Below are 27,886 nucleotides of genomic sequence, written 5' to 3' on the forward strand. Positions count from 1 at the left end.
CTGGGCAATCTGTTCCAGTGTACCATCTGATCACCTGCACAGTCAAGAAGTTCTTCCACATGTTCAGGTGGAACTTTCTGTGCATCAGTTTCTGCACATTGCTTCTTGTCCTATTGCTTGGCACCACTGAGCAGAGCCTGGATCTGTCCTCTTGGCTCCCTCTCTTCAGATACTTGTGTACATTGATGAGATCCCCTCTAAGTCATCTCTTCTCAAGGCTGAACAGACGTCCAGCTACCTCAGCCTTTTCTCATATGAGAGATGCTCCAGTTCCCTAATAATTCTCATAGCCCTTTTCTGGACCTACTCCAGGAGCTCCATGTCTCTTGTACTGAGGAGCCCAGAACTGGACACAGCAGTCCCAGTGTGACCTCACCAGGGCTGAGAGGAGGGGCAGGATCACCTCCCTCCACCTGCTGGCAATGCTCTTCCTAATGTCCCCCAGGATACCATTGGCTTTCTTGGCCACAAGGGCACACTGCTGGCTCATGGACAGCTTGTTGTAGATCAGGACTCCTTCCCAGCAGGTCAGCCCCCAGCCTGTTCTGGTACATGGAGTTATTATTCCCCAGGTACAGGACTCTGCATTTACCCTTTTTGAGTTTCCAGCTGTTCTCTACTCATCTTCAACCTGTCAGGGTCCTCCTGAAGGGCTGCAAGTGCCCTGAGGTATGGGCCACTCCTCCCAGCTTTGTGTTGTTGGTGAACTTGCTGGGGAGGCACTGTCCCTTCATCCAAGTAATTGATGAACAAATTAAACAAATAAGTATGTTGATATTTCTGGAGAAGTCCAACCCACAAAAAAACCCAAACCCCACATCAAATTGGATCCTTGCTTGCATGCTTTCAAGTTTTCATCTCTTCCAGTTATGTACTTAGCTCTCCTCTTAGTGCTGCTAATAGTACTAAAAGGGGCTCCTTTTGATACCTACGCACATTTTGAATACTGTATGGTATATTTGATGATGGTGTCATTTCATGCTTACTGACAAAGAAAATAGTCATGACATGTAGATACACATCTACCTTTACCCGTGTGGGCATGTTAATCCAAGCAGAAGTAAATTTACTGGGTATGAGGATTTCTTTGCCTTGTATTTTGATCCCATTTTGCTTGCTTATTTTCTTAGTCTGTGAGGATATGACAAAACCAAGTAGTTCCTCTTTGGGTATTGAGTTTGCTGACAACAGTGTCTGTAGATGGCTAAAACTACTAATGGGTGATCTGTTGTTGACAATTCTTAAGCATATGTTTTAAAGAGCTTTCAGTTTTTCTTGAGGGAGAAATTCAAGAGAAATTCTGTAAATGTGAGATCCCTGTGCTGTGAGAGATTTCCTTGGAAGAGGAGGGAGAATGTCAGAAGGCAGGTAAGCCTAATTTTGAATGCAGCTGGGCACTCAAGATAAAATAGAGGCTTTATATACTGCTTGTAATAAACTTTAGAATAAATGATTTCTCCATGCTACTGTACTGTGTGAAGCCACCTTAATTCTCCTGTAATTCATAGTCAAACTATATTAAATACTAAAAAATCTCATGGTTCTCCAATCTTTTGAAGAGAAATAAACCCCAGCATGGTAGTCATAGAACGGTTTGGGTTGGAAGGCACCTTAAAGGTGTTACAGATCCAACCCCCCTCTTATGGGCAGGGATGGCACCCACTAGATTAGCTTGCTCAGGGCCCCATCCAACCTGGCATTGAACACTTGCGGGGGTGGGACATCCACAACTTCTCTAGGCAACCTTTTACAGTGCCTCACTATCCTCTGAGTAAAGAATTTTTTCCTAACATCTAATCTAAATCTACGCTCTTTTACTTTAAAAGCAGTCCCCCTTGTCCTATCTCCTAGTGTAAAAAGTTACTTTCCCTCTTTTTTATAAGTCCTCTGTAAATACTGTAACGTGTGTAAATATATAAAACCCTTTTAAATACTGTGAATTGGGTCTCCCTGGAGCCTTCTTTTTTCCAAGATCAGCACCCCAGCTTTCTCAGCCTGGTTTCATAGGAGTGAAGCTCCTCTAGTCATTCAGTGCAGAAAAGCAAAGAAATTGCTTTTTCAGCCCAGTTTCAGCCCCATTTAGTGCTACACAAGAACTTTACAGCAGTTGTTGGCTGTTTCAAAATGGCATTATGTTTAGTTTTTGCCGTTGCCTTGACTCCTAATTCTGTGGGTTCACTAACTAGTACTGACTTGTTTTTATTCTAAATGTCAGTGCTTGTGCTTTTATTAATTTTCTTAAATTCTAGTCTGATGACTGACACTAATGACAGGAAATGACTAAAGAATGGGACCATGCTGAGAATGTGTCACATTCTCGTGTTAATGTGGAGCTAGTGACATGCTACATTACTGGCTTTCATACATTTTCTGCCTATTTTTAGTTGTTGAAACACTAAAGTTTGTCTTTTGGTCTGCAGTTTCAGTTTATGCTTTTTAATAAAAAGCTCCAGCAAGCCAACTGTCAGCAGCTGTTAGTAAATTAATCACTTCCAGTAAACAATTTCCCTTACTACTTACATATTTTTTTAAGGTATGATAGACTCCTAAAAAAATCTGTCCTATCTCTTGTACAGTTTTTTTGAAAACCTTTAGTGGAAGTATCAAGACCGCACTATATGGAAATGAGGAGAAAGGAATGACTTGTGCAGGCAGCTCACATAGTGAGTGGTGGGGAAGTGATACTCTGAGGCGCCCTATTGTAGACCAAAGTGTGATGTCTCTACTCTGGCCTCCCTGAAACCTCTCTGGACAGCAGTCAGTGACAAATTTGGCCTTGCTTCAGGCTTGTGGCATGGAAGTTTCTGTTTAAAAATGCTCTGTTAGGGTATGCTGAGACTTTGAAAAGAGTTTAAAAGGGCCAATGTCATAGATCGGATTGCTGGAATTTTAAATCTGTACTGGGGGGTTTGATGTTGTGGCTGAATGACAAAGCACTGCTTTCTCCTACCTGGGGGCTTCCCTGTTTGGTGCTGCTTTGCTGCCCTTATCTTGTACTAGTATTTGCAAAACCTGCCAGCGAGGTTTTGAACTGGCTTGTTTGGCAACTGTGGGCCACACCTCCGCTTCTCACAGCTGGAGCACAGCCCAGTCCTGCGCAAAGCTTATGATGAGCCTGTAGCAGCACACAGCGCTTCGCAGCCCAGCGTCCAGGCACTCTCCTTGTTTTCAGGTGTCTCTGTCAGATTTTCTGCAGAGACAACAGGACGTTTTCCCCATGTTCCATGAGGTGCTGCGGGGCCCACTTCCAGCGAGAGTGCTGCCTTTCATGGCAGCTGTGCTTTTCCAAAGGAAGGAGAGGAAGGAGACTGGGTTTTATCATTGGCGGGTAAGACGAATTGTAGCACTGACTTTGAGACGGTTTTCCTTAGCAAGTGTGTCCGGTAGTGACTTCCTATTGCTACGTGTGTAGAAAGCCAGTTTTGCTCTTCCGTAGAAATTAAAAAGTTTGTCATTATTTAAAATTTCCCCCTCATGATAATGCTAATGGAGATGCCAGACTTTTGTTAAATTTAGGGTCTGTGTGAGGAAATTCAGAACAGGTCTGTGTTGCCTTAGATTTTGGGGAACACAATTAAGCTGATGCCAAGTACTTTTTTGAGGGGCACAGTCCGGAATACTGCACTTCTCATAAGTAGACACAAAACTAAGCTTATATGTTTTCTTCCAAAATATCCTTGATTACAATTCCCATCCTTTCAGCTCTCTGTCTTATCCAACAGAGATTAATGGTCTCAAGCAGACAAAGATTAATGATGATGTCAGTCCCTGTTCATAATGCAGTGCAACCACAACAGATAAAGTGGTTTTGATGTGTTTGTCCTTTAACTGATGTGAAACCGTTTCATTGTTTAACATGGTCTGGCCAATAACCTTAATTTTGAATTACACTAAATGTTTGTGAAGGAGCCTTTGAGCAGGAGATCTGATCTGTAATTTGATCACCTGTGCATGTTGTCTTGCCCCAACCCCTCAATATACAACTTAAAATTGAGAAGACCATTGAACGTCACAAAATTACTTGCTGCCTGTATGCCTTTCTGCACTCTTGCTTTTTCTGTATGATAGAAATTATCTGGTTGACTTTTTAATGTTGTTTAGTACTTGGAAAATCAGGGTAGAAGAGGCTAGTGTTAGCCTCCATTAACCTGTAGACCACTGAATATGGTATTTCCCTTCAGGTGCTCACTATACAAACAAACAAAAAAATCAACACTACTTAGTCAAGTTATGCTGGCTGGTAGGAAAAGATTTTGAATTAATAGCCATGGAGCAAGGGATGCCTCAGCAAATCATCCTTTTGGCTTTGACTTTGTAGGTCAGTTTCATGTGATCAGATCACTTTCGTTTTCTAGTCATTTAATTAGCCTCAGTTTCACAGTTCTAAAGGCAAGCAGCAACAAACTGAGTGAGCGCAGTTTGCCACTGGTGTGTTACTGAGCTGCTTGCACTATTCATCATCTGACTATAAACCTTGCCTGCCAGAAGACCAGGGGTCGTAGGGCTGTGTCTCTAAGCTTCCTTTCCTGACTACAGATGCACCCTCCTGGGGGAGGAGAGAAACTGCATGAGGTGCCTAGGAAAATCGGGGGTTTGCTTTTGGGTTTAAAGGCAAACTTGTGACACAAGGGGAGGGAATGGGTGGGCAGCATGTTTACTTGGCAGCAGGAACAAGATGGGGAGAAAGTACTCCATTGGTGAACTAGATATTTCCTTGAGATACCTGAATTTACCAGTAGCTGTGAACACAAAGTATCTCTTCGAAGTCCCATTTTTATTTGCTATGACAACATTTTTGTAATGAAACTGGCATGCTTAGAGCGAATCCTCTGTGTGCACTGAGAGATGTGGAGTGTATCCCAGCACTTACATCCCACTGCATAAAGACAGGTATTCTGGACTATATGAGAGTAAAGACTACTGTGTCCTGTAGTTGGGATGACTTGTTTTGCAGTTCCTTGATGCTGTATCAGCACCTTCAGTTTCGATGAAAGCTACAGGCAGTTGTTAGCAAAGTATGTGAAAATTCAGTCTTGTACCCGAATTTTTGGATTTAAAGGGTTGGGATTTTTTGTTTCAGATGCACTCTCCTGAGCTCTGGAAAACAGTAAGTCTGAAAAAATAATTGAGCTGCAAAGCAGAAAGGAGTTGCTTGCATCAGTCACATCCATTCGTATGCTGTCACGTTATACTGATACAGACAGAACTGTCATCTTTATTTGTTGTCAGTTTTCCATACAGATTTCTTGCCTGCCTTTTCCTTCATCATTCAGATAGATTATGTCTGATATTCCCATACTTCATTGCACTGTAAGCTCACCTGGCAACATGTTATGACCTTGCTGTGCCTTGGCTAAAAGATAATCCAAAGGTATATAAGAAGGTTCGGGTAATGGATAGCACAGTGAAATGTTGGTTGGGTTCTGTGCCCTTGGATTATGATCTGGGTGTGGAAAATGTATGCTCAGCCGTGTAATGACTGGCTGCAATCAAAGGTTATTAGAGACCTTTGGAAAGGACTTTCTTTTGAGCATGTAACTACATTTTGACAGATGGTGTGCAATAAAAGAAAGGCAGGCTATCTTCAGGGTGTTTTGTGCTTCCTCTGCTGATAGTATTGAATTTCAGGTGGTAGCCAGGCTATGTGAGTGAAGATTGCTTTCATAGCCATGGGAGTGTGGTTATGTAGCTTCATTTCTCAACAACTGGGAGAGTTGCAGCACCTTCAAAAAGTTGGTGAGAATAACATACACAATCTTGAATTTCTCTCTCTAATCCCTTCTATCCCAACTTGATAAGGTAGAAAGGTCAGACTTTGCCTGAGAAACTAGTGTCACTGACTGAATAAAAGAAAAGTGATTAGGAAAGGTTTAAAAAGGAAGAAAAGCTAGCATCTGAAAGGGTGGAGTTCATGGTGAAATTAGATGTGAAGGCATGTCTTGTTCCCAGAAACAAATAAGGGAATGAGTGTCTTCAACATGTCAGTGCTGCAAATGAGTCCTTTAATAATAGTATAATTGGAGTTTATTTGTGCAAATGTAATTTGCCACCTTCATGTGCAATATCTTACATGATGCATGTAATTTTTTCCCTTTGCTCATTGGTCAGGGTGGATGGTACTCTCTTAGTACAAACATATTCCATATACTGTGTATGCTTTGGTTTTATTGTGTTGTTCAAACCCTGTTTTGCAAAAGCTGGCAGGTATCTCCACGTGATTAAAAATAAAGAAATCTCACCAAGCATGTGACTGCCTAACAAACATAATATAGTTCCATTTATCAGATAAGAAATAATATTCAAGAATAATTTAACAGTTCAAGGTTCACTGGCTTCCTTGAGATTCCTGTTAGTGATGTGTAGGGCATGCATTTTTATATAAAATTCCATAGAGTAGTCTGGGTTGGAGGGCACCCCGAAGGTCATCTAGTTCCAACCCCCTTGCCGGGACAGGGGTACCTTTCACTAGACCAGGTTGCTCAGAAACTCCATCCAGGCTGGCCTTGAGCACTTCTAGGAATTGAGCTTCTACAACTTCTTTCATCTGTCAGTCTGCAGCATTTTTTTGTAAGTGAAGATCCTGTTGAATTCAGTTGTAGATGAATATTTAGCATATCTGAAATTAAACTCTGATCTCAAGCCAACCATGTAGAAAATTATGAATGTGAAGTATTGACCACCTGTGAATACCATTTTGAAAATGTGATTTAAGAATAGAAAAAGTTCTTAGCTGGCCAGGATTGTGTCATAGTTCATGAAAATGAGGCAGAACTTCATTCTATTTCTGAGCCTTACACAATTACTTCTGTGCAGTCTCTGTACTAGGTCACCCCAAGGTATTTTCTCTTGTCTTCTCCTGCCCTCCCCCCACTTCTCCTTCATGATCTTTGAGAATCTGGTCAGGCTTTTTTTCCCTCTTCACATACTGGCAGTTAGATACTAATATTACTTTCCAAAAATAGTCTCCCAGAAGCTTTCAAGAGCAAGGATTACATTTCGATCTATGTTGGTAAAGTCACATGCACATTTAGAGTGCCGATATCTGTAACAGTCCAGAATGAGAAGAAATTTAAGTTTTGTCTTTTCTTGCTCAAAATGCCATGAAGTATGTGTTCCTGCAAGACTGTGGGCTTTTTTTATTGTTTTTCTTTTATCCCCTCACTGTGAACAGCATATGCCTTCTATGTTTTTAGACAATGCTGTTAGGATTCTTGCCATGTCTGCTTTTACTCAAGCATGCATGTGCCCTTGGCAAGTAGTCTTTAACTAGTCAAGTCGTGATCATAATAATTTCACCAGCTTCAGTGTCTGTTCATGCTTCAGCAAGAATGAACTAAAAAATTGTTCTATAGTTAGAGGAAATCCTTAATAAGGGATTTATTTTTTGAAGTTACCTTAAGACATCACTCATGTTGCTGAAAAGGGAATTGAGTTTCCTTCTGGACACCCTTGGTCTTCCTGCAGGACTCAAAAGTGTTGCATAGGTTCCCAAACTGACTCATTAATAGTTTATTTTGGGCTTGCTGGTCTGATCCATTTCTCTGGACTTATGCTAGTATGTTTATAGAACAGGCATTGCAATTGAGTTAAATGCTTAGCTTGTTCCTTTCTTTTCAGTGGGAAAAACACCCTTACTACAACCTAACAGTAAAAGTCCTCCGAGCCAGAAACATCAAGGGTACAGATCTGTGTAAGTATTTAGTCAAGGTATTATGAAAACAGGCTGATTGTTTGGTGCATACCTCTAACACAGGTAGCATTGTTAAGGGAGCTTCTTACCTACACCTACAGTATTGCCTATGTCTGAACAAAAGCTTCTGTTGTAAAGCATTATGTATACTTTAAAATCTTGATGTGAGGCCAAGCTGCAGATTAAGCCTGCTACTTTGCAGAACAAGATCAAGTCCTGATAATGTTTTGCTTCCTTGGTCCTTTACCTGTTCTACTGTAGTGCGTTCTGTATTCCTTTCTCTGGATTCAGCTCTGTGGTCATGGCAAGTTTCACCCTTGCTTCTGCTGAACAGTCTTCTTGAAACTGGAAGTAGAAGTCTTCAATTCTAGCTTTCAAGTGTTTGTTTTCTCAGTTGTAGTAGTGCTTTATTTCATGTACCCGCTATTTGCAATTGAAGCCTTTAAGGAAGTAGATGGTTGATTGATTCCAAGACAAACCGCCTTTTATTTGTTCTTGGTTTTGATAACACAGTATATATTTCCTTCCATTTATATATCTGTGAAAAGATCTCAGGGATGTTTGGGGTCTTTTGATCTTTGAAACTCATTTGAGCTTCAATTACTTAGGATTTAATCCAGAAAGGTACTCTGCCTTAAGTGTCTATCTGGCATCCAACACTGAACTACTTGGAACACTAAAGAGCTGTTCAAGGAATGGAACACCCTCCTGAAAGGCTGAGGGATAGTTTCATTCTGTGAAAAGTTCTTTTTTATGGCCTCTCTGTTCAGCTAGAGTCAGGAACTGTTCCCATACTTACACTGTTGAAGTGGCCCTAACTAATAGAAAGGAGGATTGAGACAATCAGTTATTTTCAGGGAATGGAAACAGACAGCTCAGCTCCTGGCCAGACTAAATGAGGGTATAGCATATAGCGGTGGATGTTGTCTACTTGGACTTCAGTGAGGCTTTTGGCACTTTCTGCCATAAGATTGTCCTAGAGAAGCTGATGAGGCTGGATGAGCAGACAGAGTTATGGACTGAAAACTGACTAAGTCGCAGAGCTCAGAGGATGGTGATCAGTGGTAAAAAGTCTAGTGGGAAACCAGTAACTGGTGGTGTAACCTAAGAGTCAGTTCTGGGTCCCAAGATGCTCTTGCTGCAAGGGAGGCTGGCAGTATCCTGGGCTGCACTAAAAGGAGCATTGCCAACATGGCAAGCAGGATGATCCTTTCTGCTCAGCACTGGTAAGGCTGCATTAGGAATATTTTGTTTAGTTCTGGACTTTTCACTGTGAGAGATACTGAAGCTACTGAAGAAAGTCTAGTGACAGGCCACCAATTGTAAAAGGACTGGAGCATCCCTCATTTGATGGAAGGCTGAACAATCTAGGATTACTTAGTGACACAACAGAAGACTCAGGGGGATATCATTGATGTATACAAGTATTTGAAAGGAAGGCATTTAGGGGATGGAGCCAACCTCTTTCAGGGATGCCCAGTGACAAGAAGCAATGAGCTTCATATCAGCAGTAATCTTTTTTAAAAATTTGATCTTCCAAATTTTAAATAGTAGTCTCTTGTATTAAGGGCTTTATCATTTGGATGAGCCAGAAAAAAAAAAGAAATACTGGTACCTAATACTCAATTTGCTGCTGTTTAGGGACACATACTTCATTAAGGGCCGGCCTTAAATTTGCAATTTTCTAGGATGCAGTGAGATCTAGAAAATGAAGAGCTTATGGGAAAGAGTATGTTTGATTAAAGTTGTTCTGACAGCTGTCTCTACACTATCTGCTTTAGTGTCCAAGGCAGACTGCTATGTGGAACTAAAGCTGCCCACTGCATCTCCTGTAGTTTCCCGAACTCAGGTTATTGACAACTCTGATAACCCAGAATGGAATGAAACTTTCCAGTATCGAATCCATAGTGCTGTGAAGGTAAGAAGTGCACTTTGTGCAGCTGGTTGGACTACTTGTATTACTGACTGGCTTTTGATACTTCATTCAAAACCAAGGGTTCTTTATTACCCTGATAACCAGTGTTGCTTGCAAGATGTCAGTTGTCTTCAGTAGTAAGCTGTACTGTGTATGTCCAATGATAACCACAGCAGTTTGTAACTGCACTGTCATGTAAATTGCAGCTAGAATTTCCTGTAAACATTCTTGTGCAGCTCAGGAAGGGGAAGTTATGGCACTACCTGGTAGAGCAAGGAAATTCCTTGATAAAGCAAGTTTCTCTTTTGTGTTTGCTTCTACTTCCACAGCGTAGCTAGCTGTCTGAGTGAGGATAATGGGAACTAAATTTCTACTCAGTGCCACTTAGTTTGTCCAGTCATGTGTTGCCATCAGTTCCTATGATCAAGAAAAACAAAATTCAAACTCTTGGATAGAGACAGTACATCTGCCTGCTTTCTGTGCAAGACCTAATAGAGTATTGAACACAGTCTTCAGATTGTCAGTATTCATTCTCAAAGTAGATGCTAATGGTTGAAGGAAGAAATCTGTACCTTAAAAGGTCAGTTTTACTATGGTACTATGGCTTTGAATACCATCCTAGGCTTTGGAATAAGGTGCTTATTAACAAGAAGCTGTCCCGCTCACTGGAGTACCTTTCCACAATGGTGATTGGCTTAAATGGTAAGAAAATTGAAAGCTAAGCTTTAGAGCATGTGCGCTTTTTCTTCTCCTGCAGGCTTATGAGGCCTCAGTCTGGTTACTGCTGTGAGACTATGCAGGCACAATTTGAAATTCAGATTTGTCTCCTTGAAAACTAGTTGCCCTAGTGCCATTTTTTGGGGATGCCACATGCATTCATTGTGTCTGTTTTAGTTAGTTTCTCTTGGATTTACCAGCTCTGAGACAGTGCTGAGCAGGAAGCGATTAGTCCCTTTAACATCCTGGAGTGCATTGTGCTGAAAGAGTGAAAATTGCTATTGCTTCCTCAGTCAAATCTGTGCCTGAAGCTGGTGGAGAGTACTGGCACATGCATTCAGCTTGAGCCTCTCTCTAGCTGGGAAGCTCAGAGAATATTTTAGCTAAACGCTGTCGACTGGGAGGTTTTTTCCTTAACTGTACTGTAAGACCTGCTGAAAATAGTGAGTTTTCTTCAGGAATGGGAAAGGAGAAAGGTATTGATTAATGTACAAGTGTCTATTGTATACAGCTCCCCAGGTTTGGGGAAGTGTTTGACCCTTGATCTTGGCTGTTTGTTTCTGTTTGCTTTTAGAACATTCTGGAATTGACACTCTATGATAAGGATGTCCTCGTCAGTGATGAGCTCACATCTATTGTCTTCGATGTAGGGGGCATGAAGCTGGGGCAGCCCTTGCTGCACACTTTCAAGTTGAATCCTGAGGTTAGTCCCTGGCACAGCAGTGAATAGCTGCAGCTCATCATTACAGAAGTCTGGCAGTATGTGCTTGTTGATTTATCTGTGCTGTAGAAGTCAGAAGCGAAAAACGAATCAGCAGGTGATGGCAGCATATACGGTTTTACTGTTAACTGAGATGTTTCTGAAACCCTGAGTGATTTTATATATGTTTTCCAGTCTTTGGGATGTCCCATCTAAATAAAACTTGGGATTGCTGCTGTCTTTGTGGAGATGTTAAAATGTGTTTAAAGGGAATTGATTTTTCATGAACCTTAGAGGAACATAAATTGTTTTAAAATGAAAGACGTTTGCAGTCAGTAATCATTGTGGGGACTGTAGACTGTTGCATTTAGTTTTGCATCATCAGTCTACAGAGAGGATGTTTATTGCTGGAAAGGTTAGCTATATATCTAATAAGTTAAAAGCCTAAGAAAAACTTACTTTCTCTGAATTGCATTCAGTACATTTAACCTCTTCTTCATGTGGGTGACACTGGTTTGCTTCAGCTGGTCTCAAACTCTGTGGATCTGTTTATGGCCTTACAAGACAGCCTGTTTTACAATAGGTAAAGCCACATCATCAGTCTGATCTATTTCGTAAATACCACCAACACATTGCTTCAATAGGTCTGGGTTAAAGGTGAGCTAATGGTGTGTTTTCCTGAGAAACTGGGCTTCAGTACTGTTGGTGTGGTCAGAAGCAGGTTAACTGGTGTGCAGATTGCAGAGAGGTGGTGGGCAGCGTCACAGGCACTCCACAGGATTTGTGGTCATGGAAAGAAGCTTAGGAACTCCCTTGTTTTCACTAACTGTCCATTTGCTAAATGATTAAGTCATTTTGATCTGTAATTATGGAACTGGAAGTTTCAACTTTACTAAAGTATCCAAATTGACTTCCATTTGGCTGTTTTAAAAGCTGTATTAGGTCTGGTATCAAACATTTAGTGTGTGCTATGATAGGAGAAAAGATGGCTGGATCAAAGCCTGTGGAAGACAAAGACAGCAATGAGCTGAGAGTGCAAACTGCTGAAATAATAAATGAGAGAAAGCACAAAGCCCCATGTAGAAGCTGTTTGCAGAGATGGTGCTGCAGTGGTACTTTAACCTGAGGAGATTTTTTTTTCTCATTAGCAAAGTAATGGACCTGAGAACTAGCTTTCACTTGTGTGCATTTGTGTCTTCAGACATGTGTGTGTCTGGTCATATAGGATATGGTCAGGAGGAGAGGAATATTTAAAGAACAACAGCAACTAAAGGCATAAATGTAAACGTTTAAAAATTAATGGGAACTTTTGTAAAAGCAGTTACTGTAACAAAGTTGCTATAAGTATGTAACAGGAAGAAAGCTTAATCTCTTGGAAAAATGTCTCATAATTAGATATTTATGATCAAGGGTCACTAGTGTCCAACTTTTATTTTCAAAGGCTAATGAAGAGCTGGATGTAGAGTTTTACTTGGAGAAATGGTGAGTCTTACCTGAAGAGCTGAATGAAATGGCGCTTTGCTGATATGTTGTCTTAAGTACCTTTTCTGTGCAGGGACAGTCTTGCCCATGAAAAGGCTAATGCTTTATAGTTCCCTGTGGTGTTTGAGTTGATTCAGTAATGACTGAACACAAATATCCTTAATGTTCCATTTGCCAAAATGTCTGTGGTACCAAAAAAAGAAATAAAATTTTGCTGGACTTCATGAGAGATAAATGAACACTTTGTGGATTAGATTTTGGGGGTGAAAGACTTTCACAGTTCGCCATGCAAAGCACACAAAGGAGTATTTTATTTATCTGATAGTCTATCTAAGCTCAACTTTTCTCTAGGTTATCAAAATAATTGAGATGGGAAGACCTTATAGCACATGCTTATAGTTGCAGGGAAATTTTTTTCCTTGATACTTCCCAACTGCCATTGTTCTGTGAAGGTGTTTGCGCAGATCTCCCACAATAAAAGCATTCTTACCCCACTGTTTATCCAGGCAGTTAGTTTGTAAAGTAGGATGAAGCAAATTAAAAACAGAACTCATTTACATTAAATCTGTTACTTTCACAGCTCAGATGCCCCTACAGAGATATTAACTAATGGAGTTCTTGTGGTGAGTACATGAAGTCAGAATAATATCTATTGTGATTTATTCCTGGTGGTAAGTTTTTAGTAATTCTGCACCTAAAATGGTAGATGGATTAAATGTCAACAAAGAAGTGAACTAATACTTGTATAACAGAGCTGGTTTCTTCTTTTCATAGGTTCGTCCTTGCTTATCTCTGCAAGGCGCAGTCAACAAAGAGGAAAACACAAAAGAGAAACAGCAAGGTAGGGCTACATGTAGAGTGTAAGTCAGCACTACTTTTCAATATGTTTATTCCTTGGGAGAGAGGGGAGAGTTCTCTGTCTGTACAGTTCATTTTAATTTACTGACTACAAAAATGACTTAAGTCAATTTTGATTTTATTTTTAATACTTAATAATATTGTGTCACTTCTACTGGGTACCACACAATAGAGTTTTTGCTTGTGTTTTCATAGTCTCAGCTACACTTAACAAGTACTTAATTCTCAACATTTTTTAATTGCCTCCTGCGGTCTAAACTTGTTTTTCTAATGCACAGGATGCTGTGAGGTTAAGATGTCTGTCCCAGGGGCATATCAAAAGCAATTGTGTATTCCTTGGACACCAGATAATGAAAAGGATTATGGAACCTCGTTTGTTTTTCATGTGGATAAAGAAATGTGTCCAGAACTGCAAGTGGAGCTGCAGCAAACCATATCTGTCCTACAGGTAGGTATCCATGCTGACTGCTACAAAGTTTACCACCCACTTTTTAATAAATCCACTCCAAAACTGATGCCTTTGTTTCCATGGAAAGCTCCTTAAATATAAACTGAATGGCCTTGATTTGATCATAAGAAGGCCAGAGACAATTTCTGATGTTCAGGGATGTCAGGTTTTGGTTTTAGTCCAGGTACCTGTGGATGTTAAAAGCTTGGACTAAAAGGAAGTCTCTTCTGTAGTGAAATATTTATGTGGTAGTAGGAACACCTATTATAAAGGCTACTAGTGACTTCCAGATATACCTTTCTGATCCAACTTTGTAATGTTGTAACTGCTCAGAACAAAATTTTCTAGGCTAGAAGGTTGCCTTGAATGAATGTATCTTTTTTCTAATCATGTATTAGGAATTGATGGGCAGAGAGATAAGTTTTTATCTATTATTGTTTTTTACACACTACTATATTTTTGTTTTAAAAATGTCGGACTTGGATTGTATCTTTGACATTGTATAAAGAGGTGAAATTTTCTTAGAAATATACACTCCCAAACAATTTAAAATCTGTTAAAACTCAGGGATTAAAACAACTCTGCACATGCTTGCTACATAAAGACATCTTTACTTTCATCTGTTGAGATGCTCTGTAGGAAGTCTTTTCTATTAAGAGCTTGTTGATCAGTTGCCATTTGAAAGGTTTATTTAGCTTTGTTTTATTTAGTTTCTCCAGGTATCCTACGCATGCTGTATCCCATTGAAGTGACTGAATATTCATTGTGATCACTGTTGCCTCCAAAAATGAGAGCAAGGAGACTCTTAATTTTATGTTTTTCATCCCCACAAGCAGTTGGGCAGCCCGATTGCAAATGTTGATCTTGACTACTCTGTAGGCAGCCCATGGAGAAGAGACCACAAAAAAGTATATGGAAGAACAGCTTTGCAAATATGCTTAGCAAATATGAGTTCAAGAGAGACACCTGCTTTTAAGTGGTCAAAAACTCAGAGCCAGGCAAACAAAAACACAGTGGAAATCAACCATGGGGACTGGACCAGGTGGTCAACCTCAGTCCAACCACCCTGGTAGCTTAGCAGAAAATACTCCTTCAACAGCTGACATAGAGCACAAAAGTCTTCAGTCTGACCTTTCCTCTCTTATCAGAGGTATTAGAGTGACAGGAACGTGGTAGAATTGCTTGTCCTGCACCTAAATGTGTGTTATTTTCCCCTATTAGTAGGAGCACAGTGCGTTTAGAGGGACATTGGACTCAGGACAGCTGTTATTGGTCAGAAAACATCTGTGAAATGTATGAGTAGTTCCTTGTCTGACTTCAGTTCTTGGTGTGTAAAGAGTGACAACCTTTAAGTTCCTTTAAGATTCTGTTGAGCCCTGTAGTGGGTGTATGGGCTCCAGCCCACCTGGTAGGCTGTGTGGGTTTGAGTGGGATCCTCTGATATAAGGGAGTTTCTAATGTCTCTTAGAATTAGGAATTGGCACACAGATTCAGTATTGAAAGCTTGCCACTTGCTACATGGGAGAAAACTAAGATTCCCTGGCAAACTTTATTTGTTCTGCTTTTAAAATTTATTAGATTTTTTAAATTACATGTTTTAATTGCATGCTTGTCCATAGGGCAATTACGTTTTTCCCTATTTTGTAGTGTTTTTTATGTATGTCTAATGCTGCTGCCTTGTTGACATCTTTTCCAAATCCTGCTTTGAAGCCAGAATACATGTTTGATTGTGAGCTTTCTGACACATGTCAGAACACAATTATTTTTGGAGGAAGTCTTGTACTTTGACTTTTTGCTTGTGTTACACAGCTATATTACAAAAAGCGTACAACAACAAATAACCCCCCAAAATAAACAAACAAACCAATCTATTTGAGTGAAAAAAAAAAGTCTCCTGACAAAGTTCTGTCAAGCAGAAAGCAGGATGCTCTTGAAAAGCCTGAGACCTTTGGGAAAGATTTAGCTGTAGTGGTATTAAGAACTGTTTGCTGTTTTGATATATGAAAGTCATACCTTTAACAGTTTTTCTGCAGAGCTCAATTCACATTTTGATTTTTATTAGGATGGCGTGAACCCGGATGTTGAAAAGCACACTACAGTTCTGGGATTGGGAACTGTACCAGTTAATTCCCTTCCTGTTGGAGAAAAAGTTGATAGAACCATTTCGTTGGGAGAGGTAATGTCAATATTTTTCACTTGTTTTAGTATGCATGGGTTACCTTTTTCCTCCAATACCTTTAGGGATTTGTAAAGTCAGGCTACATGTGATTCTCAGGAGTGCTGTTTTCTTGGATATCTAGAATGAAATAGAGATTACTAAGTGCAGTTCTTCTAAAAATGTTTTCATGGTGGAGTCTTGCAAAATAAGTATAAAATGCATCACTTTCCAGAGAAAAAAAAGTCTGAAGAGTGTGAAAGAAAATTATCAAAAGAGGGATAAAAGCAAGATGCTTGCAGAAGAAATAGTTTTTTTCACACTGTTCTCTGAGAATGTTTTTGCTTTCTGTGGAGGATTAAAAGTGTCTGAAATAGGCGCAAGGGAAAGGTGTTCCAGAGATGTCATTTTCTGAGTGATATTGCTGTTCTGGTTAGTATCTGCTGACCCTGTTGATGTCATAACCTCTGTTTAGTAGTTCCACCTGTGTAATTACTGTCAGTTGCAAGATGTCTTCTCCCTTTTCACAGGGACAAAGTTTGGATATGAGTTTGAAAACTGAAGAGAGGTGAGTGGGAACCTCAAAGTCCTTTAAAAATCAGGAAAGGCCTTTATTGTCATAGTAAAGGAACAGAGTGACTCTCCTTGATGTTCTGGGAATGTCTATTCTCTCCATTGATATTTTGGGATATAATAAAGAGAAATGTCTTCAACTATTTTCTTTGCTTAGGGCTCTGACTTTTCACTTTGCAGATTCTATCTGTTGGACTGATGTTAGTCCTGCTGAGATCTGTACAAATTTTGTACTCTTAATACTTAAATGTAAAATAGCTGGTAGTGTAAATATTAAGTGATTTTGCTAGGTACAGATACTTCCCAAAATACGTTCAGTGCTGTACTGACAAGTACGAAAGGACACCTCTGTTTGTGAAGAGTTTGAACTATAAAATAGATGCAGATGCAAGAAAGGAGTAAAAAGAAAAGAATAACAGAAATACAGAATAACAGAAAAACAAGCAGCTGGCTAGGAGATTGATAGGGTCATTTAATATACCATCAACAGCAGAAGATCCTGGTCCCCTTATATAAATTCAGAGCAAGTTAATTGGTGTTCACTTGCTCCCTTCTGTTTTAAAATTGCTCTTCCCCCCATTTCACCATTCATGCCAATACGGTGATGTCAGTTGCTCCTCATACAATCTGCTTCACCTACTGAGTATATTTTCTTCCTTTTTGAAGTTCCTGGAGCAAAATCTGAATATTGTTCAACACAAGCTTTGAATTTAAACATTAAGAGAGAAATACAATATGAAGAAGTTTAATTCCAAAAGCTGTTGTACAAAATAGCTGGTGTCTGCACTACAATTTCATCTAATAGTTTGATCCAGTAATTCAGATCAGCAGCTTTTTTTTGTGTTCACAAAAATTGCTTTTCCATTCACATTACAAATCCTCCAAATTTTAAGGGTTTTTGTCTTCATTTCTATTTCAGCACTTGGGATCTTGATATACGTCTGGGTTTTGACCTCTGTAAAGAGGAGAGAGAATTTTTGGACAAAAGGAAGAAAGCAGTTTCTGAGGCACTGAGAAGGAGTCTTGGCTTAAAAGAATCTCCTCCAAAAGATGAGGTATTGAGCACAGTGCTGTAGTGAGACTGGTAAAATCCTTTATGCTTGCTTGATAATTAGGTGGTGTAAGAATCCTTGCCTGTAATTGGAAACATGTTTTGCATTCACTGTGGTGTGATCCCTGGTACGTTTCAGGTCTGAAGTCTCAAATGTAGTTATGTTTCTTAAATTGAGGTTGTGTGTGTGTGTTTTGGAACACAAAACACTGAAATTTCAGAATGTATTTACTTTCTTTAGTTGAACTCTTGTATCTTGCATTTTGGGCTTGGAATTGTGATGGAAAAGTCTGTTTCAGAGTGTTTAAATTGAAGCTCAGGCCACTGAGCAATTAGGAATAACTTCCTAATTGCTTGTTTGAGATCACTGTTACACGTACATAGCCTGATGCCTTGCTTGGTGGTATTTGGCTGATGTTATAAGAATAATTGTCTTTTTTGTTCTTATACATATATTGTATGAAAGTAAATGTGTGATAACTTACATATCAATTTCAGTAAGTGACTATCCCTAACTGGCCCTGCTATGTTTTATAGTAAACAATATATTTCAATTACAAAATAGAGAAAGTTCTGCTTGAAATCAAACCTGAAATTAATTGAAAAGTAAATAGAAATAGTAATTTTTGTCTCTTTTTATTTGAATGAGACTTGAATGGGAGTAGTTCTGTAGTTTACTGGCAATCAAAAGTTTGTGGTTGTAACTCCTGAGTTTTCTGTCTGCAGGTTCCAGTCATAGCAGTACTGGGCTCTGGAGGTGGGATGAGAGCGCTGACATCGTTCTATGGCAGTCTTGCTGGGCTTCAGCAGCTGGGCCTTTTGGATGCTGCAATGTACCTGTGTGGCATTTCTGGCTCTACTTGGTAAGCTATATGCAGTGTTGATTCCAGAAACTTAGTATTGATGCAAAATAAGGCCAAAACCGCATTTGTGCCATCTGTAGACAGACAGCAAAGTCAAATATTGTATCAGTTTTCACCTGTGAGACTGCTGAAGAGTCTAAGGGATTCATTGTCATGTCCAACTCATACAGTTGCTTGTTAAACTGATGAATCTGTTGCTTGTGCAAGTCTGACAGTTGAATATTAGAATGTATTATGGGAATAAAACTGCTCAGGGCACTGACTTAAGAAACCTTCCTCACTTCCCTACTCTTGCCAAGAAGAGGTGGTGCAAGTCACTGGAAACGTGCACACACAGCCACTATGTCATCACCTTCCAAAATGGCGCAAGCAGCTGAAGAACGGCGCAGCACCGTCCTGCCTCTTGATGGAAGGAGCAAGGTGCTGAAGTGTTAGACATGGCTAGAATGTTTGAGTAGCTCAGTTCCTGGAATTTGTGATGAAGTCATCCCTTTTAAGTATGTTGTTTTTGTGAAATGATTTCACTGAGGAGTTGTGCAACCTGACAGTGCAACCTCCCCTTCCAGTCCTTTGTGTGTTAACTTAACTCCTATGTACCTAGTTCTCTTCCACTGACCTTGGAAATCTGGCCTGCTCCTTTTGATTCAGAGGTGCTTCCAAACAAATGTAGTCATCTGTTTATATGGAAAGCCAACAGTCCAAAATGAGTTTCTTCTTTAATCAGATCTGTGTTCTGATGAAGATGATGGCCTCTATTGCTGCATGCCGTAGCACCCCTCCTATCAGCCAGTCTGTCAAGGTTTTTATGGTCTGGTGTTAGCACAGGTTTGTGAACTGGTTTATGCGTGCTAGCATATGATGCTTGGAACATCCGTGGAAGGCAGGTTAGGATGAAGTTGTCCTGTAGGTGTCAGGATTTCCAGCATGTTTTAGAGTTCAGAGAGCCTTTATTTATGGACTCTTTACTCTTGACAATGTTTTGTCTTTTAGCTAGACTTCTCAAATGCTGCAGCACTGATTATAACTAGCTAAAATTGTTCTTTACAGAAGGGTCTTTATTACTGATGACATTAATATAAGCATTTTCAGGTGTTTATCAACACTGTATCAAGACCCTGACTGGTCACAGAAAGACCTTCAAGATGCAATCAGAAGAGCTCAGGGTACTGTGTCCAGCAGCAAATCAGGGGCATTTTCCCCAGAACGACTGAAATACTATTTCCAGGAGCTGAATGCAATGGAGATTAGTGGACGGAAAGTTTCCTTTACAGATTTGTGGGGCCTTATTGTGGAATATTTCCTACAACAGAAGGTAAAAGAGGTTGTGTTTGGTTGTATGCTGCTTTTTGTCTTCCAGGTGGGAACTCTACCTACCCATGTGTTTAGAGTCAAGAAACCAAATACTCTCCACTTTTGTGAGCTTTTCTGACATAGACAGTGTTGTGGAATAAACATAGTATCTTCTTCAGTAAAGAATTTTGAATTTATGTAGATCAGTGCTATAGAAAAATGCAGTGTTTATTTGGAATGACTGTTATTAAATTAATAGCTTTTGTACTGGGCAGGTTAAGCCTGGGAGAATGATGCTGGTTTTGCAGAATGACATTACTGTGTACTATTTTCTATGTAAACTGTATTGGAAATCAGAGAGATAAAGAGTTTATTAATAACACTAGACATTCTAAGTATGCAGCTGCAGAAGTATTTTGACCAAATCTAACCATACCTGGACAGTGGGAGGAGAAGAGGCTTTGAATTGGTGATACTGTTAATCAGAAATGCTAAGCAACAGCTTCCAATTATCAAAATATGGGTGCAGAACTTAACTAAAGTGTGCTTCTCCTTCCTCGCTTGTAACCAGGAAGACTCATCAAAGCTGTCTGATCAGCAAGAAGCAGTGAAATGGGCCCAGAACCCTTATCCTATCTATGCAGCTGTCAATGTGAGACCCAATATGAGCAGTGGTGACTTTGCAGGTATATAGAAAATATTTTTGTTTGCTAAAACATTAAGTTCTTCTCATGTCTCCAGTTCCTTGGATAATGAGCAGCTGACAGCAGGAAATGTGGCTCAAGCAGCAGCTGGTAGTGCAAGAGGCAGTAGGATACTGATTGGCAGTGTTATCATCCTGATAGCAAATGTCATCGTGGCTAAAATGGAGAAGTGAGATTCAACACTGTTGGCCACTCCACATGTTTTGCTAGAAACTGCCTGAAATTTTCAGGAGCTGAGAAGATTTCTATAATGCACGTGCCTGTGTCTCAATTGGAGAATTGGGAGTCCTTGGTAATTAGGTGATTGCTTTGTTTTATAGTCTCGGATAAATAAATAATTTGTGTAGGATTCATGTAAAATGATGGATTAGCCACCTTGTAGTTTGCATCATCAAAGTTGTGGTGTTTAGCAGTTTGAGTTCTTACAGTAAAAAAATGAAGGCCAGTCCTTAGCTGAAACTTTAAACGTGATGTAACAAGTGGGGATAGATACAGTGAGACAGGAATACAAATGCTTGTGTCCATCTGTGTACGACTATGGGAGTTTTTCGTTTGTTTATTTTATTCTGGAGGAGTGTGTCTGTATAGCAATGAATTTGATTTGATCAAGCCTGCCAGAGTTCAAGAAGCATTTGGATAATGCTTTCAGACACATGCTGTGTTTTTTTCAGTTGTTCTGTGCAGGGCCAGTACTCAGACTCAATGATCTTTCTGGTTACCTTTCAACTATTTGTGGAAATATTTTAAGGACAAGGGGACACTTTGATAGGCAGACAAAGAAGTCTGACACAGTGGGTCAATTGAATTCTCAAGTCAGTACTGTAGTAGTTTCTGAGAAATGGTACATAGTGTGAGAAAAATGAAGTAGCTTCCATTTGGAGTGGAAAAGGGAACCATCAAAAGGGCTTAAAGTAAAAGTAAAATAGGCAGCTTGTTTCCTTAATGACAGACTCAAGAATAGAGCAAGATGGGATGAAAGCCTGTGCAAGAGTTTTTGTTAATAATATGTAGATAGAGGCTGCTGAGAAGAGAGTCAGGGAAATCCATAGTGATCATGAAAAGTGGAGGAGAACTCCCTTCTCTCTCCCATGTACAAACAGGTATCAGATGAATATTTTCACATATGTTTCCTCTGAGTTAGTATCTTGTTGGCCTGTTCTTAGAATGGTGCGAGTTCACTCCCTATGAAGTTGGATTTCGCAAATATGGAGCTTTTGTCCGAACAGAGGACTTTTACAGCGAGTTCTTCATGGGACGACTTGTCCAGAAACATCCAGAGCCCAGGATTTGTTTTCTACAAGGTATGATCTTATGATAGTGATTAAAGTGAGGAGATGGAAAGGAATTATGCTGCTTTCAGGACCCATGAACTCAAGTCCGTGCCTTTTTGTCCTTTCCTAAAGAACTTAAAGTAAAAAATGTCAAGTTTCCCTCCAGAGTTGTAGGTGTTGGTTCATAGTTTTACAGTCTGATGTCTTGAGTCTGCAAGATGAATCTATTATGAGCTGCTTGTCAAAAATGTCTGCTGTAGGTCTTCCTGTTCCATTGTTGTCTTTTCCATGTTGTCCTCTAGGAAAAATTCTGTGTTATATTATTTCATCATAATTTGTCTCATGGTTAATTCAAAGGTTTTAACTGAAACATCACCTGTTAGAATAGTAGAGATCCAGTGACAGCCCTCTTTCATGATAAATGGCAGCTGAATTATAGGCCTTTTGGTTACACTGTGAAAAACATTTTAAGTACTAAATTCTTCCACATTTCTCTTGCAGGAGTGTGGGGCAGTGCTTTTGCTGCAAGCTTGGATGATATCTGCCTGAAAGTGGTTGGTATAGGACTGAGCTTTCTAGATAATTTCAAAGATGTTATCAAAGTTGTAGGTAAGAACATACATGAAAATAGCTGGATTTTTCAAAAGATAGATAGTTTTGTAATGATGACAAATAATTTGACTCAAAAATGTATTGTGTGTAGTTTTCAAGAGTAGCATTAGGGATGGATTTGGACAGATCTTTCTCTTACCATGTGTTATTCCCTTTGATCACACATAAAATAAATAGAGGACTTATATTTTTAGTGCACTTTCTCTTCCTTATTTTTTAAAAAAAATTGTATCTGACTTTGACTATAAATTTGATCTAGTTCTGGAAGCTGTCTTAAACACATATGGCAGTGCAGGAGTCTTAATTGTTAGAAGAGGAAGAATAGAAGCTGGACTGCTAAGCAGGAGATGGAGAACAGGCTTTCAGTTTCCCTCTTGGCCTGCTTTTAGTAATTTTGAATAAGCTGTTTATATGTTTACGCATCGATCTCCATTTGTATGTTGCCCGCCCAGCAGTGAAAAGGAAGTGTTTTAAAGGCTGAAAGTCATTCATGTACATAGTAACTGGTGAAAGAACAGATTTTTTTTTCTTCTCTGCCTCTACAGCCCAAGTTTGCCCTCCACCCAAGCCTTTTTGTTGTTGTGTAATTATAAATGCTACTGTGTGTGGTTAACTGATGTCTTATGTGACAGAAGTGGTTGTCCCTTGGTATCAAGGATTTCTTTGTGTGGGTTTGAAATTAATATGGGCAATGATTTATGAGTAGTGCTATTCTCATTTACTGGCTAATAAATATCTGACTGTGGAATATATAGCTCATTTAAATTTCATTACAATACTCTTACTGGAGGACAAATATCGGCTTTAGGACAACTGGTTAAATATTGTAAAAAGAAAAAATCTGATTGAAATATTGGAGCTGGACAAGCATTTCTGTGTTCTGCATCTTTCTGTGACTTCTGCAGATGACTGCCGAAGGTTCCATTTCCGAGACCCAACACTGCTGAAGACTCGCTTGGTTATACCTGGGGGCCCTTTGTTACAAATTTTTCAGGATTTCTTCAAGTCCCGGGTCACATGTGGGGAAACCTTCAACTTCATGAAGGGATTGTATCTTCATAAAGACTATGTTAACATCAAGAAATTTGTGACTTGGAGAGGTAAATGAGTCTGAATGTATCTGGGATATTAAGTAGTGTGTTAATACTTTGTAATAATCCATGTTACAGAACATAAGTGAGCTTGACCTTGTTCCACTGAAGTCAGGGAGTATAGCCCTTCTTACCCCCCACAGCAAAAAAATTGGATCCTCTATGTTTGTTCTCTCATATGAGACATGCTCATCATCGGATTTCACAGGTCAATCTCAGATGAAGGTGCATGTTGGAATGTTTTTTTTCTTCTTATAAGACTAGCATAAGCTTTGTTTGTTGCTTGGATTGAGAAATGTGTAATGAATCAATATAGTTACTTGTGTTACTTGGAATGTCTTACAGGTACTCATCTAGATGCATTTCCCAACCAGCTGACCCCCATGGAAGAGAGCTTGTATTTAGTGGATGGTGGCTTTTCTATCAACTCTCCCTTTCCTTTGGTACTTCAGCCAGAGAGGGATGTGGATGTTATCTTGTCATTTAATTTTTCTTGGGAAGCTCCATTTGAGGTGAGAGATGTAGCTGAGCATTGTTACATGAACATAAAAGCACAGAATCATATTCATAATGGCAGCAGATCAGCTGATGCTGAATACACACACTAATTAATGAATACATTAAAATAATCCTTATGTCTTTCATAGAATCATAGAATGGGCTGGAAGGGACCTTAAAGATCATCTAGCTCTATCCCCTTTGCCATGCACAGTGACACCTTCCCCTGGGCCGGGTTGCTTAAAGCCCCATCCAGACTGGTCTTGAACACCTTCCAGGGATGGTGAGCCCACAGCCTCTCTGAGCAACCCGTTCCAGTGTCTCGCCACCTTCTGTGCAAAGAATGTCTTCCTAATATCTAGACCTACACTCTTTTAGTTTAAAGCCATTCCCCTTTGTCCTGTCACTACTTGCCCTTGTGAAAAGTCCCTCTCCAGCCGCCTTGTAAGCTCCCTTTAGTAGTGGAAGGCACTATAAGGTGTCCTCAGAGCCTTCTCTTCTTCAGTCTCTCAGCTTGTCTTCATAGGAAAAAACATTTCAAACGTTGCTTTTTCCTATGAAGGTCATGAAGAGATAAAGTTGACAACTGTAATGAGATTAAAAATTTTTCTGAAGCCTGAATAGATTGTTATGTAAAATAAGAGTATTTGTTTGGCTCATAAGATCCTTGTAGTAAAACAAAAGAATTCAGCAGCAAACTGTTGATGTTTGGTAGCAGTTCTCATTTCTGGTCTTCCTTCTTCTTTATCAGCAGTCAGGAAGTTGTTTCTGCTGGTTTGATGCTGAGTTTCTGTCACCTTTCTTTTTTTTTTGCGCAAGTCTCTTTCCCTTTGAAGACTGTAGTTAGATGATCTTAGAGGTGTTGCTGGTATTCTATTGCAATTATTTTTGTTCTTTGACAACAGGTTTTAGAGCTGACTCAGAAATATTGTGAGGAGCAGGAAATTCCTTTTCCAAAAATCAAATTTAGCGAGGAAGATGAAAAGAAGCCAAAAGAGTGTTACTTGTTTGTGGATGATAATAATCCAAAGGCTCCAATTGTACTCCATTTCCCATTAGTGAATGACACCTTCCAGAAATACAAGGCTCCAGGTAAGGGAGCTGTATCTTAAATAGCTCTTCTAATGATCTTTTGGGTGTGTTGGTGGGGAAAATTAATTATTAAATTGTTACTTACATTTAAGGCAGAATCGATTTCCACAAATTTTTTGATTGGGAGAGTGGGAGAAGAGGCTGACAAAAAATAAAATCTAAAGGCTACATTTTTGCTTCTTTCTGAACCTTTCTGCCCTGATACTATTACTTCTCATTGCTCTGAAAGGACTATTAATCAGTTTAAATAAGGAGTTAATTTGTTTATTGACTAGAAATATAGCACTAAGTAGCAAAGTGTTGGGGACCAATCTGTATGTCACATCATGTAACAATGTTAAGTGGCCTTTGCCCTTGTAGTGTGAGATGAGGTGATAAGTGATCCTTTCTTCATTTAATATGATTTTTGTAGGCTGTAAGGCCCACATCAGTCTATCAGTCAAGAGCACTGAGGTGAAACATAGAGCTATTCCTTTAAAAAGAAACGGAAAAATCAATGTCCTTTTTCTCCAATGCGAGAAGGAAAGAGCATCCCAAAGAAAACTGTTGGAATACATAGCAAATAACATGCATAACTGGTGCAAGGGGGATGTAAGGCATGTTGTTAATGCTCTCTGTGTTAACACTGTAATAATTTCCAGGCCCTGACTGCATTTGCTCATCAATGATGAAGAGTTTCAAAGTGTTAGACTTAAATGTGATTCAAGGCTGTTATTTCTGTAACAGCAACAAGCAAAAATGTTTTTAGCAAACTCCTTTAATATTCACCTTTCAAGATGGTATTTAAATTTAAGTGGCAAGGTGTTAAAAAGGAGTTACCATATTTTGAAGAGTTTATACTAACATCCTAAGGTCAGTTGAACTCATGGTGTGTCTTCTATTTTAGTGTAGAACAGTTCTTCCAGGAAGAATTGAGCTTTATGTTTCCTATTTTGAGCATGATAATCATGGATGAACTAAACAACGTATCACAATGATAATTTTAGTACTGTAGTTTGGAGCTTAGTGGAAATAAGGTAATAGCACTTTACTTTAAGCTTCCAAATACTTTGGAAGGAGCTGAAATCTCTTTGGAGGAGCTTTGGGGAAAAATTAAGGTTCAGCAGAATTATCAGTGATACCCTCCTAGGAGAATTGAACTAAAATGAGTCTATCACAGCTGTGGTGTTTTTTGTGATTTTTTTTTCTTTCTTTCTTTGTGCAGGAGTTGAACGTGAATCAGAAGAGGAGAAATCCTTTGGTGACTTCATCGTTGAGTCAAAGGATTCTCCTTACCGTACACTAAATTTCACCTTTGAGCCATATGATTTCAGCAGGTTAGTGGAATTGAACTGCTACAATGTTCTGAACAGCAAAGACATTATCTTCAAAACTCTAAACTTAGCACTGCAAAGGAGAAAGTTGAGGAAAGTCATCGATAAGTCCAATACATGAGCAACTTCCAGAGCTGAGGATACAGAAAGACTGCAGTGTACAGAAGCCATGAATTTCAAGACAAAATACTGAAAATGAGTAGATGGAAACTATCTTCTTGGCAAGGGAGTCATACATGTGACACTGAAAATTCATTTCAAATAATGTACTCTGATGAAAACTCAAAGGATGTACAGTACAACATGGATGTTGCTTCCTTGTGTGGGGAAGACTAAGAAATTACGTAACCCAGTACCTCAATTTATGGTGGGTGATGCCAGATGATGAGAAGGATCTATTCAAACAGTTCAAGCATCTGGAGAATGATCTTCCAAACTCCACTGAATAATGCACCTGTTTTTGTCAAAGGCAGGTTGTGGTGTTTGGGGAAACACTGATTCCTTCTGTTTTATCTTTCTTGATTTTCAACTTCCCTTCATAGATACACACACACACACACACACACACACACACACACACACACACACACACACACACAGAAGAGAGGAAATGTGTCCTTTTGCTTTCAACTCGCTATTGGCTGTTGCCCATGTACTTTCAAGACTGAACAGTCATTTCTTGCTTTCCATTTTTGCCATTTATGTTTTCAAACATATTTGTGATATTTCCTTCCTACGCTTCTCAGGGATTTTAATGTCTTTTAGTCTCCCAGAAATTCAATATTGAGTACCTTATTTTCATAAAAAATTTGTTTTTGAGGAAATAAATGTTCTCTTTTTTATATTTAACAATAAAAGACATGTTGAGATTGTGCTGCTTTTTCCTACATTGTGATCATCATGAGATGATGAAACTATCATGAAAATGCCGTAAGTCTCATCTTTCTGTGTAAGAGAAAGGAAGGCTCCTTCAAAGGGTTTGAATTCAATATTTTTTCCTTACACTTCAGTGTGCAATTCAGCAAGATCTTTGTTGAAGGAATTTGCATGTCTGTATATTTTAGAAACCTCAATAGTCAAGGTAGGCACACCTTATGAATGTGAATGAATAAAATAATTTTGGATGCTGGAGTGCTATGGGATGGAATTCACTGCACTTTGCATCAAGCTCAGAGAAAAGTACTTGAATTATGCAGTTGGAAAACACATAATACAAAACAGTGGTAAACAAGCACTGACTTTTGTGACTTTTACATTCAGCTGAATGTATCAATTCTGTATTTGAAAACTGAAGACAGGAGATTTGTTTTATGAAAGAATATAAAGGCTTATAGAGGGGTATGATTCTTGATAAATTTTTAATGTGTTTCTCTTTTAATAAACACTAATTTTTCTCACATGCTTTTCACAGTTTTTCTTATAAATATTTGGCTAAATATGGTTTTACTTAGTTCAATAAAATGTAAGCAACAAAGTCAATGTAATACTATATTGCATAGTTTCTTTTATTGCATCAGGATACCTGACAGTGGGATGATGAATCACCGAGTCCATGTCAGGCTG

At 39.3% G+C, this 27,886-nt stretch overlaps 1 protein-coding gene across 2 annotated transcripts; it reads left to right on the top strand.

Moving 5' to 3' along the window:
- The first annotated feature begins 2,071 nt into the window (after positions 1-2,071).
- Positions 2,072-27,197, top strand: PLA2G4F (phospholipase A2 group IVF). 2 transcript variants are annotated; one of them, XM_071558347.1, is made up of 20 exons: positions 2,993-3,328; positions 7,618-7,690; positions 9,472-9,608; positions 10,897-11,025; positions 12,464-12,504; positions 13,085-13,127; positions 13,279-13,345; positions 13,641-13,810; positions 15,873-15,986; positions 16,496-16,533; positions 17,458-17,593; positions 18,316-18,452; positions 19,542-19,764; positions 20,314-20,428; positions 21,610-21,747; positions 22,219-22,326; positions 23,235-23,429; positions 23,766-23,932; positions 24,824-25,010; positions 26,215-27,197. In XM_071558347.1, the coding sequence occupies exons 1-20, from the start codon at positions 3,218-3,220 to the stop codon at positions 26,442-26,444; spliced, it is 2,559 nt and encodes an 852-aa protein (XP_071414448.1). In that variant the 5' UTR covers positions 2,993-3,217; the 3' UTR covers positions 26,445-27,197. The 2 variants fall into 2 exon arrangements, with proteins under 2 accessions (XP_071414449.1, XP_071414448.1); XM_071558348.1 differs by lacking the exon at positions 22,219-22,326 and having other exon boundaries at positions 2,072-3,328.
- Positions 27,198-27,886: the final 689 nt, after the last annotated feature.

This window comes from Pithys albifrons, chromosome 6 (assembly GCF_047495875.1).
Source record: "Pithys albifrons albifrons isolate INPA30051 chromosome 6, PitAlb_v1, whole genome shotgun sequence".
Lineage (NCBI taxonomy): Eukaryota > Metazoa > Chordata > Aves > Passeriformes > Thamnophilidae > Pithys > Pithys albifrons.